The sequence below is a fragment of the Myotis myotis genome, unplaced genomic scaffold (genome assembly GCF_014108235.1).
Source record: "Myotis myotis isolate mMyoMyo1 unplaced genomic scaffold, mMyoMyo1.p scaffold_m19_p_4, whole genome shotgun sequence".
Lineage (NCBI taxonomy): Eukaryota > Metazoa > Chordata > Mammalia > Chiroptera > Vespertilionidae > Myotis > Myotis myotis.
This window is the reverse complement of record NW_023416346.1, coordinates 95,833,973-95,849,690: the sequence shown is the minus strand read 5'-3', so window position 1 is coordinate 95,849,690 and position 15,718 is coordinate 95,833,973. Positions and strand designations below refer to the sequence as shown.

The following is a 15,718-nucleotide window of genomic DNA, read 5'->3' as shown; positions in this document are numbered from 1 at the left end:
GCACGGGTAGGGTCCCTAGGCCTGGCCACTGATCAGGGCCTATCGAGGCCTTCCGGCTGCCGGCCTGGGCCTTCCTTCATTCCATGCCACCCCCTGTTGGTCAGGGCATGTCATGTCTCTGGTCGAACTCCCGAGGGGACACTTTGCATATTAACCATAGATAGGGTATATATTTATTTTCTGCATTTGAAACGTTTAACTTTTTATGTCCCTTTTGAGTTACATAACTTAAAAGGATATGCTATAATATCCTGTTATAGTGTGTGGACCCAGTGCACGAATCCGTGCACCTTGAAAGGAACTGTGGGCTGCGAGGCTGCAGTGGGCATAGGGGTGGGGTTTGGCCCATCCTCATCCTCTGTGCCCCCACCTGGCCCCTCCCACCACGGCCCCAGTCCACTGTCTTCCAGCATCCTCTCTCCCGCCACTGCCCGCCTCTCGCATGTGCTGATTGCACCAGCCTCGCTCACACCTACGGCATGGAGCATTGGGGCTGGCACCATCAGCGGGTCTGAGCAGTGGCTGCTGCCCCATCGCCCCTCAGGAGCAGGGGGAGGTGGAGAAGCCCTCAGAGCCAATTGGGGCTGGCAGCTGCCGCTTGCACCTGCTGATGGTGTCGAGCAATCGGGACCTGCACTGGGTGCCAGCAGCGGATGTGAGCGGGGCTGGCACTGACAGTGGGTGCGAGTGGTGGCTCTGGTGCCGGCAGCAGGTGTAAGCGCTGGGCGGAACCGTGGTGCGTGGGAGCAAAGAATTTTCAGTAACCACCAGAGGCTTGCGCCAATGACAGCGACCGGCGCCCCGCTTTGGTCTGGCGCCCCCAACTCACCTGCTCCACCATACCGCCGCGGCTGACGCCTGCTGTGTTCTGCACGTGCCCCCTGATGGTCAGCGCACATCTTAGCGACCGGTTGTTCGGTTGTTCAGTTCTTCTGCTGTTCAGTCTATTTGCATATTAGGGTGATATATATATATGTATAATTTAGTTACATAAATATTTCCCTGGGAATCTCTGAGGTCTTCTAAGTCCTGTTCTATCTTTTATTTGTAATTCATTTATTCAATGATTCTGTGCCAAGGAGGATTGAGTAATAATCAAAAAAAGACTACTGAAGCCTTTCAGAGAGTAAGTGCTCAGTAAATATATTTGATATATTACTGAATCATTATTTTAAATGATATAAAGCAAAATCTCATAATATCAGCATTTTACATAAATAATATTTTGATCCTAGGAAACTGTACAGTAGGTTGTGTTACTCATATTTTTATATCCCTAGAGGAATAAAATTTATTTTCTTTATGTTTTAGTTTGAATATGCATTCTTTCAGACAACTTACCCTATAGATATAGTTTCATTTTGTTAGAACTTTACATTTAATTAAATTCATGACAGGCTAATTAAGGAAATTCTTTAAATTTTGTTTTGATAGTGAAAGCAAGTTGAATACATTGGTGCAGAAACTTCATGATTTTCTGGCACATTCATCTGAAGAATCTGAAGAAACAAGTTCTCCTCCAAGACCTATGATGAGCCAAAGCACAGGTAAATTGAAAAAGAATGTGCAGTATCTTCTAGACTACATTCCACTTATTGTTTTATGGTGGGGTAGCTATTAAAGGATTTGATAGCCTCTCTGTATCTAGTATTTAGCTAATATATTGGAGATGTTAACTTAGAATGTGAAAATATAAGTTTTTATAGTTATAGATTCTTAGAGAACGATGTACTTTTGGTTTTATGTGTAATGGAAATACCTTATAGAGGGGTTGATGAATCTTGACCGTGAAAAATAGGTAGTATTAGAAGAGGTAGGAACAGTACAGAAATATATAATTCTTGCAGTTATTCATGTATTATTATGAGTTAAAATTTTAAAACTACTAAGTTAAATTTAATGTAAATTAATTCTACCTCTGAGTATATTTTGTACATATTTTTTTTGTTTGTGTGTATTCACCTGATTAGTCAGTGCATATATTTTTCTTTTTGGATAATCCTCACCCAAGGATATTTTCCCCATTGATTTTTAGAGGGAGTGAAGGGGGAGAGAGAGAGAAACATCACACATGGACTGGTTGTCACCCACATGCCCCTGACCCAGGGGCCAGGGATCGAGCCTGCAGCCAAGGTTTGTGTCTTTGACCGGGAAACAAACCTGAGACCTTTTAGTCCATGGGCTGGTGCTCTAACCACTGAGAAACTGGCCAGGGCAGTGCATGTGTTTTTTTAAATTAAAAAACACTTTAACACCACCTCTCTAGACCCCTTCAGTTTTTTTGTTTTTTTTTTTTCTTATGGAGAACATCTGATCTTTTTTTTCCCAATTTTTTTTGTTAATCCTCATCTGAGGATATTTTTTCCATTGATTTTTTTACAGAGAATGGAAGAGAGGGAAGTAGTGGGGAGGAGAGAAAGAGAATTATCAAAATGAGAGAGACACATTGACTGATTGCCTTCCACATGTCCTCTGACCAGAGCTGGGGCTTAAACCTCCAACCCAGGTACATGCCCTTGACCCATGAATTGAACCTGCAACCCTTTGTTGCATGGGCTGATGTTCTAACCACTGAGTCACACTGGCCAGGATGAATATCTAATCTTTTAAAAAAATGTTGTTGATATTTTAGAGAGAGAGGAAGGGAGAGAGAGAGAGAGATGGGAACATCGATGAGTGAGAAAGATCATCGATTGGCTGCTTCCTGCACACCCTGTACTGGAGATCAATGAGCCAAAGGCATGTGCCCTGACTGGAAATCAAACCAGCGACCTTTTGGTTCCTGGGTCGATGCTCAACCATTGGGCAACAGTGGCCAGGCCTGATCTTTTAAAAAAAAATTTATTTTTAAAAATTTATTGGGGTGACATTGGTTAATGATATTATATAGGTTTCAAATGTACAGTTCTGTGATACATCATTTGTATATTACATTGTGTGCCCACCACCCAAAGTCACCATATATTTGACTTCATTTACCCTTTACTACCGCCTTACCTCCCATTCTGTCTGATAACCACCATACTGTTGTCTGTGTCTATGAATTTTTGTTTGTTTGTTCATTTGTTGCTTTCAGTTTTATATCCCACATATGAGTGAAATCTTATTGATCTTGCCTTTTTCTGTTTGACTTACTTTGCTTAGCATGATATTCTTATTTTGCTTAGCATGGTCTCCATTCATGTTGTCTTAGATGACAGTATTTCATCTTTCCTTATGGCTGAGTAGTATTCCATTGTCTATATGTACTACATCATCTTTATCCAATCATCTGTGGAGGAACACTTTGGTTGTTTCTATGTCTTGGCCACCATGCATAAGGCTGCAATAAACATATGGCATACATATATCTTTGCCAATAAATGTTCTGAAATTTTTCTGGTAGATACCCAGATAAGGGTTTGCTTGGTCATATGGTAACTTTACTCTTAATTTCTCGAGAAATTGCTGTACTCTTTTCCATAATGGCTGTACCAGTTTATATTCCCACCTGTGGTGAAAGAGGGTTTCTTTTTCTCCACAACTTCTCCAAAACGAGTTAGGACTTGTTGTGTTGATAGTAACCATTCTAACAGGTGTGAAGTGGTATTTCATTGTAATTTTGATTGGCATTTCCCTAATAGCTAGTGAAGTTGAACAAAGTCTCTTCAGTAAATGGTGCTGGGAAAATTGGAAAGCCACATGGAAAAGAATGAACTAGACTACTGATTGTCCCCATACACAAAAATTAACTCAAAAGGGATAAAAAAATCTAAATATAAGGCTTGAAACAATAAATTACATAGAAGAAAACATAGGTACTAAGCTTATGGACCTTGATCTTAGATAGGATTTTGTGAATTTGACCCCAAGACAAGGAAAGTAAAAAGCCAGAATGGGACTATATCAAACTAAAAAGCTTCTGCACATCAACAAAACAAAGAGGCAACCAACCAAATGGGAAATGACATTTGCAAACAAGAGCTCTGACAAGGGGTTAATACCCAAAATATATAAAGAAATCATACAACTTAAGAGCAAAAAAAGTCAAACAATGACCTGTACATTTCTCCTAAGAAGGCATACAAATGGCAAACAGATATATGAATAGATGCTTAAATTCCTTTTTAAAAGTATCCTGTATCTTGTGATTACCATCACTTGTTCTGAGGATTTCAAGGATAGCTACATTTTGAGAGCTGAATGTAAACACATACACACGTGTGTGCGCACACACAAACATGATATGTACAAAAGGTAAAAGGTAGATCACAGTGAAAAGTAAAATAATATGTATAATTAGAGTTCCCAAAAGAGAGGAGATAGAATGTGTCAGAAACTGAATGTGAAGAGATAATTGTGTGAGCATTTTCTAAAAGTAATGAAAAACATCATGAAACTGTGAATCCCAAGCAGAATAGATATAAAGAAAGCTACAGCTATGCATGTCATAATTGAACTACTAAAGAACAAAAACCAAGAGAAAAATCTTAAAAGCAGTCAGAGGAAAAAAGTCATTGATTTAAAAAAAACCCAGCAATTGATATTTCATTTGGCAACAGGAACATCAGAAAACTAGATGACAAGGAAATGACTTCTTTCAAGTGCCACATGAAAATAATTGCCAGCATAGAACTTTATGTTTAGTGAAAATGTTTTTCAAATGTGAAGGTCGGCCCTGGCTAGTGTGTCTCAGTTGGTTGGAGCACTGTTCTGTACATGAAAGGTTGCAGGTTTGATTCCTGGTCAGAGCACATATTCAGGTTTCAGGTTCGATCCCTGGTATGTAAAGGAGGCAACTTATCAATGTTTCTCTCACATCTCTCCCTCTCTTTTCTTCTCTCTAAAATCAATAAAAACATATCCTCAGGTGAGGTTTAAAAAAAAGAAGTGAAGGTGGAATAATGACAAAAAAAAAAACAAGAACCTGATGTCAGCAGAACTAAAACAGAGGAAATAGTAAAGAATTTTCTTAAATCAGAAAGATATTTTGAAATGCCAATACCAAAGTACAGGAAATAATGAATAACAATGGGAAGGGTAAATAGGTGGGTAAACTAATAAACAAGTACTGTTATTTAACCCTTCAGTTTCTAGTCTTCTTTGACAAATTGCCGCAACAATAATTTTATAGGTAAGCCCTCTCACCCCAAGTCCAGGATCTAGTTGGAGATGACATATTACATATAGTTGTCTTGTCTTTTTAATCTTCTAAAATCCAAAACAATTTATCTGTTAGTTGGAAGTATGACATTTGGTGATTCTCCCCTCATTGAGGATTTGTTTGATTAGTTATAATTAGATTTGGGTTATTTTTGGTAAGATTACTGCATAAATGGTATTATGTTCTTGTTAGTTCATCATTTCATAAGGCACATAATTTTCCTCTTTATTGGTGATGTTAACTTCAATTTCTTGATTATGGTTATTTTACTATATTAATCCACTATAAAGTTTTGATTTATTCCTTTGTGATTAATAAGCCATTTGTTGAAGATTAGTTTGAAACTCCTTAGGTATTATTTTCATCACAAAAATATTTTTTCACAGAAATAAACGCATACATACAGAGAACAGACTGATGGTTACCAGAGGAGAGGGCAGTTGGGGATGGGTTAAAAAGAGGAAGGGATTAAAAATACAAATTGATACTTACAAAATACTAGTAGTTACAGGGTTGTAAAGTACAGCATAGGGAATATAGTCAATAATATTGTGATAACTATATATGGTGCCAGGTTGGTACTGGAAATACCAGAGGGGACACTTTGTAAAGTATATAATTGTTTAACCACTATGCTGTACACCTGAAACTAATCCTATCTAATAAAGAGGTAATATGCAAATTGACTGCCACACCCTCACACAAGATGGCTGCCCCCATGTGGCCACCACAAGATGGCCGGCAGGGGAGGGCAGTTGTGGGATGATCAGGCCAGCAGGGGAGGGCAGCTAGGGGAGATCAGGCCTACAGGCAGGCGAGTGGTTGGGAGCCAGCAGTCCCGGATTGTGAGAGGGGTGTCCAAGTGATCGGGCCTAAACCAGCAGTTGGACATCCCCTGAGGGCTCCCAGATTGGAGAGGGTGCAGGCTGGGCTGAGGGACACCCCCGCCCCCGCACCCGCACGAATTTCATGCACTGGGCCTCTACTATAAAATAATATTGAATGCAAGTTGTAATGGCAATAAAATGTATTTTCTATCGCAAATTACTGCAAACTTTGCAGCTTCAAACAACCCAAATGTATTATCTTACTGTATATCAGGAGTCTAGTGGACTTTGTTGAGCTCTATTTAGGGTATCACAAAGCCAAAGTCAAAGTGTCAATAAGACTACATTTCGTTCTGAAGGCTCTGTGGAAAACTCAATTTTTGTGCTCATTCAGGTTGTTGGCAGAATTCAGTTTCTTGTCATTTTATATTTGAGGTCCACATTTCTTCCTCCTTCTGCCCACTTTTACCATCACCTGGAGAACATTTTCTGCTTTTAAAGACACATGATTACATTAGGTTCCCTTTTCTCTCACTTCTAGTAACCTCCCATTTAAATTTTTTTTCTTTTTCTTTTCCCTTTATTGATTAAGATATTACAAATGTGTTCTTATCCCCCCAATGTCCCCTCATCCCCCCAATCCTGCCCTCACCCTCACCCCCTATTGTCCACATCCATCACTTATGCCTATATGCATGCATACAAGTCCTTTGGTTGATCTCTCCCCCTCACCCCCACACTCCCCTACCTTCCCCCTGAGTTTTGAGCATCTGATCGATGCTTCTGTCTCTGCATCTGTTTATGTTCATCAGTTTATGTTGTTCATTATAATCCAGAAATGAGTGAGAGCATGTGATATTTATCTTTCTCTGACTGACTTATTTCACTTAGCATAATGCTCTCCAGCTCCATCCATGCTGTTGCAAATGGTAGGAGTTCCTTCCTTTTTACAGCAGCATAGTATTCCATCGTGTACATGTGCCAAAGTTTTTTAATCCATTAATCTGCTGATGGGCACTTAGGCTAATTCCAAATCTTAGCTATTGTAAATTGTGCTGCTATGAACATAGGGGTGCATATATCCTTTCTGATTGGTGTTTCTAATTTCTTGGGATATATTCCTAGAAGTGGGATCACTGGGTCAAATGGAAGTTCCATTTTTAGTTTTTTGAGGAAACTCCATACTGTTCTCCACAGTGGCTGCACCAGTCTGCATTCTCACCAGCAGTGCAGGAGGGTTCCTTTTTCTCCACATCCTCGCCAGCATTTGTCATTTGTTGATTTGTTGATGATAGCCATTCTGACAGGTGTGAGATGGTACCTCATTGTCGTTTTGATCTGTATCTCTTGGATAATTAGTGACTTTGAGCATGTTTTCATATGTCTCTCAGCCTTATGTATGTCCTTTTTCAAAAAATGTCTATTTAGGTCCGTTGCCCATTTTTTGATGGGTTGTTTATCTTTCTTTTATTAAGTTGTATGAGTTCCCTGTAAATGTTGGAGATTAAACCTTTATCAGAGATATCTTTGGCAAATATGTTCTCCTATGCAGAGAACCCAGAAATCAACCCAAACCACTATGCTCAATTAATATTTGACAAAGGAGGCAAGAACATACAATGGAATCAAGACAGTCTCTTCAATAAATGGTGCTGGGAAATTTGGTCAGACACATGCAAAAAAAATGAAACTAGACCACCAACTTATACCATACACAAAAATAAACTCAAATTGGATAAAGGACTTAAATGTAAGACGGGAAACCATAAAAATATTAGAGGAATCCACAGGTAGCAAAATCTCAGATATATGCCAAAGGAATTTCTTCACTGACACAGCTCCTTGGGCAATGGAAACTAAAGGGAAAATAAACAAATGGGACTATATCAAAATAAAAAGCTTCTGCACAGTAAAAAATTTTTTAAAATACATATTTTTATTGATTTCAGAGAGGGAGAGAAATATCAATGATGAGAGAGAATCATTGATTGGCTGCCTCCTCCACACTCCCTACTGGGAATTGAGCCCGCAAAGCAAGCATGTGCCTTTGACTGGAATCGAACCTGGGACCCTTCAGTCTGCAGGCCAACACTTTCCACTGAGCCAAACTGACTATGGCTAATCTCCCATTTTTTAAAGTCAACTGTTCCATTTTACAGAGCACAATCACGGGGGTCATATTTCCTCATATTCACAGGTTCTGGGGATAAGCGTGTTTGAAATCCTGGGGCCATTCCTTTAAATTCTGCCTACTACACAATCCATTCATGATCCTGCCAGAATGGTATAATACAATGATGGGTTCAAAATGGTGATGTTCTAATCTATCATTCATTCTGTGTTTTATTTGATATATTACTAATAGAGGCTCGATGCACAAAATTTGTGCAAGAGTAGGCCTTCCTTCCCGCGGCTGCTGGCACCATCTTCCCTCTGGCACCCGGGACCCGGGCTTCCCTTCGGCTGCTGGCAGGCACCTGGGACCTGGGCTTCCCTCCGGCCACTGGCAGGCACCCAGGACCCAGGCTTCCCTCTGGCCAATGGCAGGCATCGGAGACCCGAGCTATCCTCTGGCTGCCGACAGGTACCCGGGACCCGGGCTTCCCTTGTAGCCTCGGCTTTGTCCGGAAGGTTGTCCGGAAGGACTTCGGTCTAATTAGCATATCACGCTTTTATTATTATAGATAACTAAGGGGTTTTCCCCCTATGAATATTCTCTTCCTATCATTATTTATTTCAAGCCTCAAATTGTACCAATATTGGCTAGTGGGAACCCCTATTGTATGACTCCTACTGACCTTTTCACAAATCTTCATTAGCCTTGAGCACTTTCTTCCTTACTTCTTGTCCTCACAAGATGTTCAGTGTTTACTTTGCAATGTCCTTTCCCCAGCTCTGGAATCAGTTATTTCTCCAAGGAGTTCCAATTCCTTTTAGTTAGATACTAGGGGCCCAGTGCACGAATTTGTGCACCTTGAAAGGAACTATTGGCTGTGAGGCTGCGGTAGGCACAGGGGCGGGTCTTGGCCCATCCTCTACACCCCTGCCTGGCCCCTCCTGCCGTGGCCCCTAGTCCCCCATCTGCCGGCAGCTCTGCTCCCACTGCTTCTGCTCCCACATGCTGACGGCGCCGGCCCCACTTGCACCCACTGACGGCCCGGAGCAGTTGGGGCCGGCCCCAGCAGAGGGTGCGAGTGGGGCCCACATGTCAACGGGTGCAAGCAGCAGCTGCTGCCCCGATCGCCCCTCAGGAGCAGGGGAAGGCGATTGGGGCTGGCAGCCGCCGCTCACACCCACAGATGGCGCCGAGTGATGGGGGCCGGCACTGGCAGTGGGTGCGAGCAGCAGCTCTGGTGCTAGCAGCGGGTGCGAGCGGGGCCGGTGCCCGCAGCAGGTACAAGTGCTAGGTGGGACTGCAGTGCGCAGAAGCAAAGAATTTTCAATAACCACCAGTGGCTAGCCCCATTGACAGCAACTGGTGCCCTGCCTTGGTCTGGCACCCCTGCTCACTTGCTCCACCATCCCACCATGGCCAATGCCTACCAATGTTCTGCACATGCCCCCTGGTGGTCAGCACATGTCATAGCAACCAGTTGTTTGGTTGTTCCGCTGTTCAGTCTATTTGCATATTAGCCTTTTATTATATAGTATAGTACTTAGAAATCAAGATTTTGGTTTGTGATGTGCTCATTGCCATTAGATATATCTGCTTTCAGGACCTTTCACGGAGAAAGCTAATACATGTGTTATATTTTTATGAGTTGATATTGATAGTTTTAATTCTAATTTGATACCATAGTTTACTCTAGTCTTCTTCATTTTGTATTTTAACGTTTTTCTCTAATAGAAAGAAGCCTGGCTTCTTTATGTCTCATTTGCTCAGTCCTCGTTGTATCCACGTAGTTTCAAATTTGCTAACCATATCATCACAATAAAGAAACCTAATGGATTAAATATTTGTTTAAAGTTATTTTTATCTTTAGAATGAAGTTATGGTAAAAAAAAAAAAAGAATGAAGTTATGGTGTCAGAGTTCTGTGTTTAGTAGTTAGTTGGCGAGTTCTGCTTCTGGTAGTGGCAGATCAGCTTTGTATGGACAAACAGATATCTCCCACAGATACCCATGATAAACTCTGGCCAAAATACCAAAAACAGTGATATGAAGGAACTGGACAATTTTCCAAAAAGCAGATGCAATCTGGAGGGGAGTCAGTACATGGAAAAAGGATATACCAATGGCTGAATTCCCAGTTGTTAAGGCTTTTTTCCATGGGCATGGTGTCAGTTAATTCTGTTGGTAGCATTTAAGACTTGAACAGAAACCCGCATTTTTATTGGATGGGTTATCAAGAAATTTAATGGACCACAGCATCTTTAGTAAAGTGAGAGGAGAGATCCCATCTACAGATTGGGAGCTCCAAAATCTGCAAAAACTCTTAGCATATCTCTAGTTGAATTGTTGTGTAGTCCATATTGCAGACAGCTCAGTTAGGGCTAAAAGAACAGAATAAAGTGCCCAGTGAGTGTGACTCAGTGGTTTAGTGTCAACCTGTGAACCAGAAGGTTGCAGTTTGATTCCAGGTCAGCACGCATGCCCAGTTGCAGGCTCTCTCCCCAATGGGGGGCGTGTAGGAGGCAGCTGATCAATGATTCTCTCTCATCATTAGTGTTTCTCTCTCCATTTCTCTTCCTCTCTGAAATCAATAAAAATATATATTTTTTAAAAAAGAATAAAATTTTTAGCTGCTTCCACTGTAGGGTAGACAGTTTGGGGTTTGAGTTCCGCTAAATAACTATCTGCTATTAACAAGAATATCAACTCTTCGGAGTAACATAATGGCATGCAGTATTTTCACTGTATCTTTTAAAATGTCTCTAATACAATCTAAAATAGTAGATAAGTGAAGAAAGAAGAACTGTGAGCCATGCACAAAAGGAAAGGGAATCAATAGAGATCAACTGATAGGTGACTTAAATGTTGAGCTTAGCAAACAAGAATTAATATTTATTATGAATGGACAAATAAGAAATCTCAGCAAAGATAGAAATTATAAAAAAGGTACCCATTTGAAATTTCTAGAATTGAAAAATTGAAAAATATAATTTCTAAATAAATTATTGTTGGTACTTCACAGATTAGAGGTAGCAGTGGAAGTGTCATTGGATTTGATGTTAGACTATTAGAAATTATGCAATCTGAGAATAGAAAACATTAAAAAATTAAAAGAGGCCTTGGCTGTGTGGTTCATTTGGTTGGGCATTGTCCTGTGCACTGAAAGGTTGCGGGTTTGATTCCTGGCCAAAGCATATGCCCTGGTTTTGGCTAGATCCCTTTTAGGGGGCATGCAGGAGGCAGCCAATCCATGTTTCACTTTCACATTCATGTTTCTCTCTCTCTCCCCCTCACTTTTTCTCTCTAAAAATCAATAAAAAATGAAAAAAAAATTGAAAAGTGTACAGAACACTTGCTTCTTAAATCCTTTCCCCTATGAAACTATATAGTTATCAATCAAACACATGCAAAGAATAAGAATGTTTAGCCCTATTCAGGAAAAAAAAAGGTCAGTGGAAACTCTGAGTGGGCCCAGTGTTTTCTAGTTACTCACATACTTATTTTGCACATCTTTTGTTAGATTTTAACCTAAGTGCTTCAGTTTTTGGCGTGCTATTTAAGATTCTCTTGCTTTTAAAATTTCATACATAAAGTCAAGAACTATTTGATTTCACTCGTGGGATATAAAACTGAAAGCAACAAATGAACAAAGACAAAGAGAAAAACCTCATAAATACAGACAACAGTATGGTAGTTACCAAGGGGAGGGAAGTAGGGCAGTAGTAAAGGGTAAATGGGGCCAAATATATGATGGTGATAAAAGATTTCACTTTGGGTGGTGGGCACACTGCATTATACAGATGATGTATCATAGAATTGTACACTTGAAACTTATATAATCTTATTAACCTTGGCGATTCTAGCCAGAGCATGAAGGCAACAGAAAGAAATACAATGCACCAAGCTTGAAAATGTATTATCTTACTGTAGATAACTATTCTGTATATCAAGAGTCTAGTGGACTTTGCTGAGCTCTGTTTAGGGCAGTGATGGCGAACCTATGTCACGCGTGTCAGAGGTGACAAGCTAACTCAGTTTTTTGGTTGATTTTTCTTTGTTAAATGGCATTTAAATATATAAAATAAATATCAAAAATATACGTCTTTGTTTTACTATGGTTGCAAATATCAAAAAATTTCTATATGTGACACGGCACCAGAGTTAAGTTAGGGCTTTTCAAAATGCTGACACGCTGAGCTCAAAAGGTTCGCCATCACTGATTTAGGGTATCACAAGGCCAAAGTCAAAGTGTCAATAAGACTACATTCCGTTCTGAAGGCTCTGTGGGAAATTCAATTTTTGTGCCCTCATATTTTCCCCCATAGATGGGCATGTGAATAAATTATAATTTGTAATGAAAAAAAAAATAGACATTGTGGCCCAGCTGGTGTTGCTCAGTGGTTGAGCATCGACCTAGGAACCAGGAGGTCACAGTTCGAGTCCCGGTCAGGGCACATGCCCAGAGTTGCAGGCTCAGTCCCAGTTGCAGGGGGAGGCATGCAGGAGGCAGCGGATTGATAATTATCACTCGTCTTTGATGTTTTTATCTCTCTCTCCTTCTCCCTTCCTCTCTGAAATCATTAAAAACAAATAGACATTGTGAATAGACCTATAACTGAAGAGTCTGAATTAGAAATTAAAAAAAAAATCTTTGCTTTTAAAGAAAAGCAAAGGTCCATATAACTTTACTCAGAATTACACCAAAACAGTCAAAAAAATCCAGTCTTAGCTGGTTTGACTCAGTGGATAGAGCGGATCAAAGGGTCCTGGATTAGATTCCAATTAAGGGCACATACCTTGGTTGCAGGCTCCTCCCAGCCCAGTCCGTAGTCAGAGCTTGTGCAGGAGGCAACCAATCGATGTGTTTCTCTCACATTGATATTTCTCTCTATCTTTTCCTCTATCTTTCACTCTCTAAAAATCAGTGAAAGAATATCCTTGGGTGAGGATTAAAAAAATAAAAACCCAAAACAAAACAGATTTAATACAAATTCCTCATAAACTCTTCCAATAAAAAAGGAACATTTCCCAACTCATTTTATGAGACCAGTGTCATACAAAAATCATAAAAAATACCACAAAAAGAATGGGAACCAAGATGGCGGCATAGGTTAACGTCAGAGTTTGCTGCCTTGAACAACTACTTCAAAAGTGAAACTAAAAGACGGAACGGACATCACCCAGAACCACAGGAACGCTGGCTGAGTGGAAGTCCTACAACTAGGAGGAAAGAGAAACGCATAGGGACACTCAGAGGAGGCGCAGTGCTGAAGTCAAATTCTGAGGTGCGGAGTGCGCGGAGCGGGCTGGCAGCGGAGGGCGCGGTTGGCGTTTTCAATCGGGAGGGAGTCGCAGACTCTGAGCTCCAGATACAGGCGAGTCTCTAGGGACCCAGACTCAAACGGGAGAAGCGGGACTGTCTGGCTTCGGTCAGAGCGAGTGCAGCTTTCTCTCTGAGCTCTGCAGCGGGTGCTGGGACTCAGAGAGGCAGAGCCCCTGGGGACAGGACTGAGAGCCGCCATAACTGCTCTCTCTGGCCCACCCTGTTGATCCTGTGCGACTCGCCCTGCCCAAGCCCTGCACAGAGGCATTTGCCGGATAGCCTCAGGCAAAGGCTAGATTAGCACCTCCCTAGAGGACAGAAGTTCTCTCACTGCTGACACAGCTGATTCTCATAGCCACTTGGCTTGGAGGTCAAACCCTCCCTGGTATTAGCTACAACAATCAAGGTTTAACTATAAGACTACGAACAAAGACCACTAGGGGGTGCACCAAGGAAGCATAACAAAATGCGGAGACAAAGAAACAGGACAAAATTGTCAATGGAAGATATAGAGTTCAGAACCACACTTTTAAGGTCTCTCAAGAACTGTTTAGAAGCCGCCGATAAACTTAATGAGCTCTACAAGAAAACTAATGAGACCCTCGATGTTATATTGGGGAACCAACTAGAAATTAAGCATACACGGACTGAAATAACGAATATTATACAGACTCCCGACAGCAGACCAGAGGAGCGCAAGAATCAAGTCAATGATTTGAAATGCGAGGAAGCAAAAAACACCCAACCGGAAAAGCAAAATGAAAAAAGAATCCAAAAATGCGAGGATAGTGTAAGGAGCCTCTGGGACAGCTTCAAGCGTACCAACATCAGAATTATAGGGGTGCCAGAAGATGAGAGAGAGCAAGATATTGAAAACCTATTTGAAGAAATAATGACAGAAAACTTCCCCCACCTGGTGAAAGAAATGGACTTACAGGTCCAAGAAGCGCGGAGAACCCCAAACAAAAGGAATCCAAAGAGGACCACACCAAGACACATCATAATTAAAATGCCAAGAGCTAAAGACAAAGAGAGAATCTTAAAAACAGCAAGAGAAAGAAACTCAGTTACCTACAAGGGAATACCCATACGACTGTCAGCTGATTTCTCAACAGAAACTTTGCAGGCCAGAAGGGAGTGGCAAGAAATATTCAAAGTGATGAATGCCAAGAACCTACAACCAAGATTACTTTATCCAGCAAAGCTATCATTCAGAACTGAAGGTCAGTTAAAGAGCTTCACAGATAAGGAAAAGCTAAAGAAGTTCATCACCACCAAACCAGGATTATATGAAATGCTGAAAGGTATCCTTTAAGAAGAGGAAGAGGAAGAAAAAGGTAAAGATACAAATTATGAACAACAAATATGCATCTATCAACAAGTGAATCTAAGAATCAAGTGAATAAATAATCTGATGAACAGAATGAACTGTTGATTATAATAGAATCAGGGACATAGAAAGGGAATGGACTGACTATTCTTGGGGGGGAAAGGGGTGTGGGAGATGTGGGAAGAGACTGGACAAAACTCGTGCACCTATGGATGAGGACAGTGGGTGGGGAGTGAGGGCGGAGGGTGGGGCGGGAACTGGGAGGAGGGGAGTTATGGGGGGGAAAAAAGAGGAACAAATGTAATAATCTGAACAATAAAGATTTAATTAAAAAAAATGATATTTGAGCCAAAAAAAAAGAATCAATCAATGAATGTATGAATACGTGTCACAACAAATCAATCCTTCTCTTTCTCTCCCTTCCTCTCTCTCTCTAAAATTAAAAAAAAAAAAAAATACCACAAAAAGAGAAACCTACAGACCAATATAATTTAAATTAATTTCAAATTAAGGCTTTTAGATCAGACAATTTAACTTTTTTTGGCATCTTTTTTTCACTGTTAAATATATTTTTTATTGTTGATAGTATTACAGATATCTCCCATGCATCCCCCCCACCCGCCAGATTTTCAATACCCTATTGCCTGTATCCATGGACTGTGCATATCTATAATAATAAACGTGTAATATGCTAATTAGACCGGATAGCTGGTCGTCCTTCCAGATGACCTTCCGGATGAAGCCGCGGCAGTGGGGGCCAAGGCAGAGACAGCCACCACAGTGGGCAGGGGCTGAGGCAGAGGCGGTTAGGGGCGATCAGGCAGGCAGGTGAGCAGTTGGGGGAGATTAGGCAGGCAGGCGAGTGGTTAGGAGCCAGCAGTCCTGGATTGTGAGAGGGTGCATGCCGGACTGAGGGACCCCCCACTCCTGTGCATGAATTTCATGCACCGGGGCTCTAGAAAGTATATAAGTTCTTTGGTTTA

General features: G+C 41.1%; 1 protein-coding gene across 9 annotated transcripts in view; it reads left to right on the top strand.

The window, feature by feature from the left end:
- ATRX (ATRX chromatin remodeler) overlaps positions 1-15,718 on the top strand; it is a 310,126-nt gene that overhangs the window by 62,177 nt on the left and 232,231 nt on the right. For all 9 annotated transcript variants that reach the window (XM_036306108.1, XM_036306107.1, XM_036306101.1 and 6 more), the window contains exon 2: positions 1,435-1,547. In XM_036306108.1, coding sequence (XP_036162001.1) covers positions 1,435-1,547 — 113 coding nt within the window. The remainder of the gene's footprint in view (positions 1-1,434; positions 1,548-15,718) is intronic.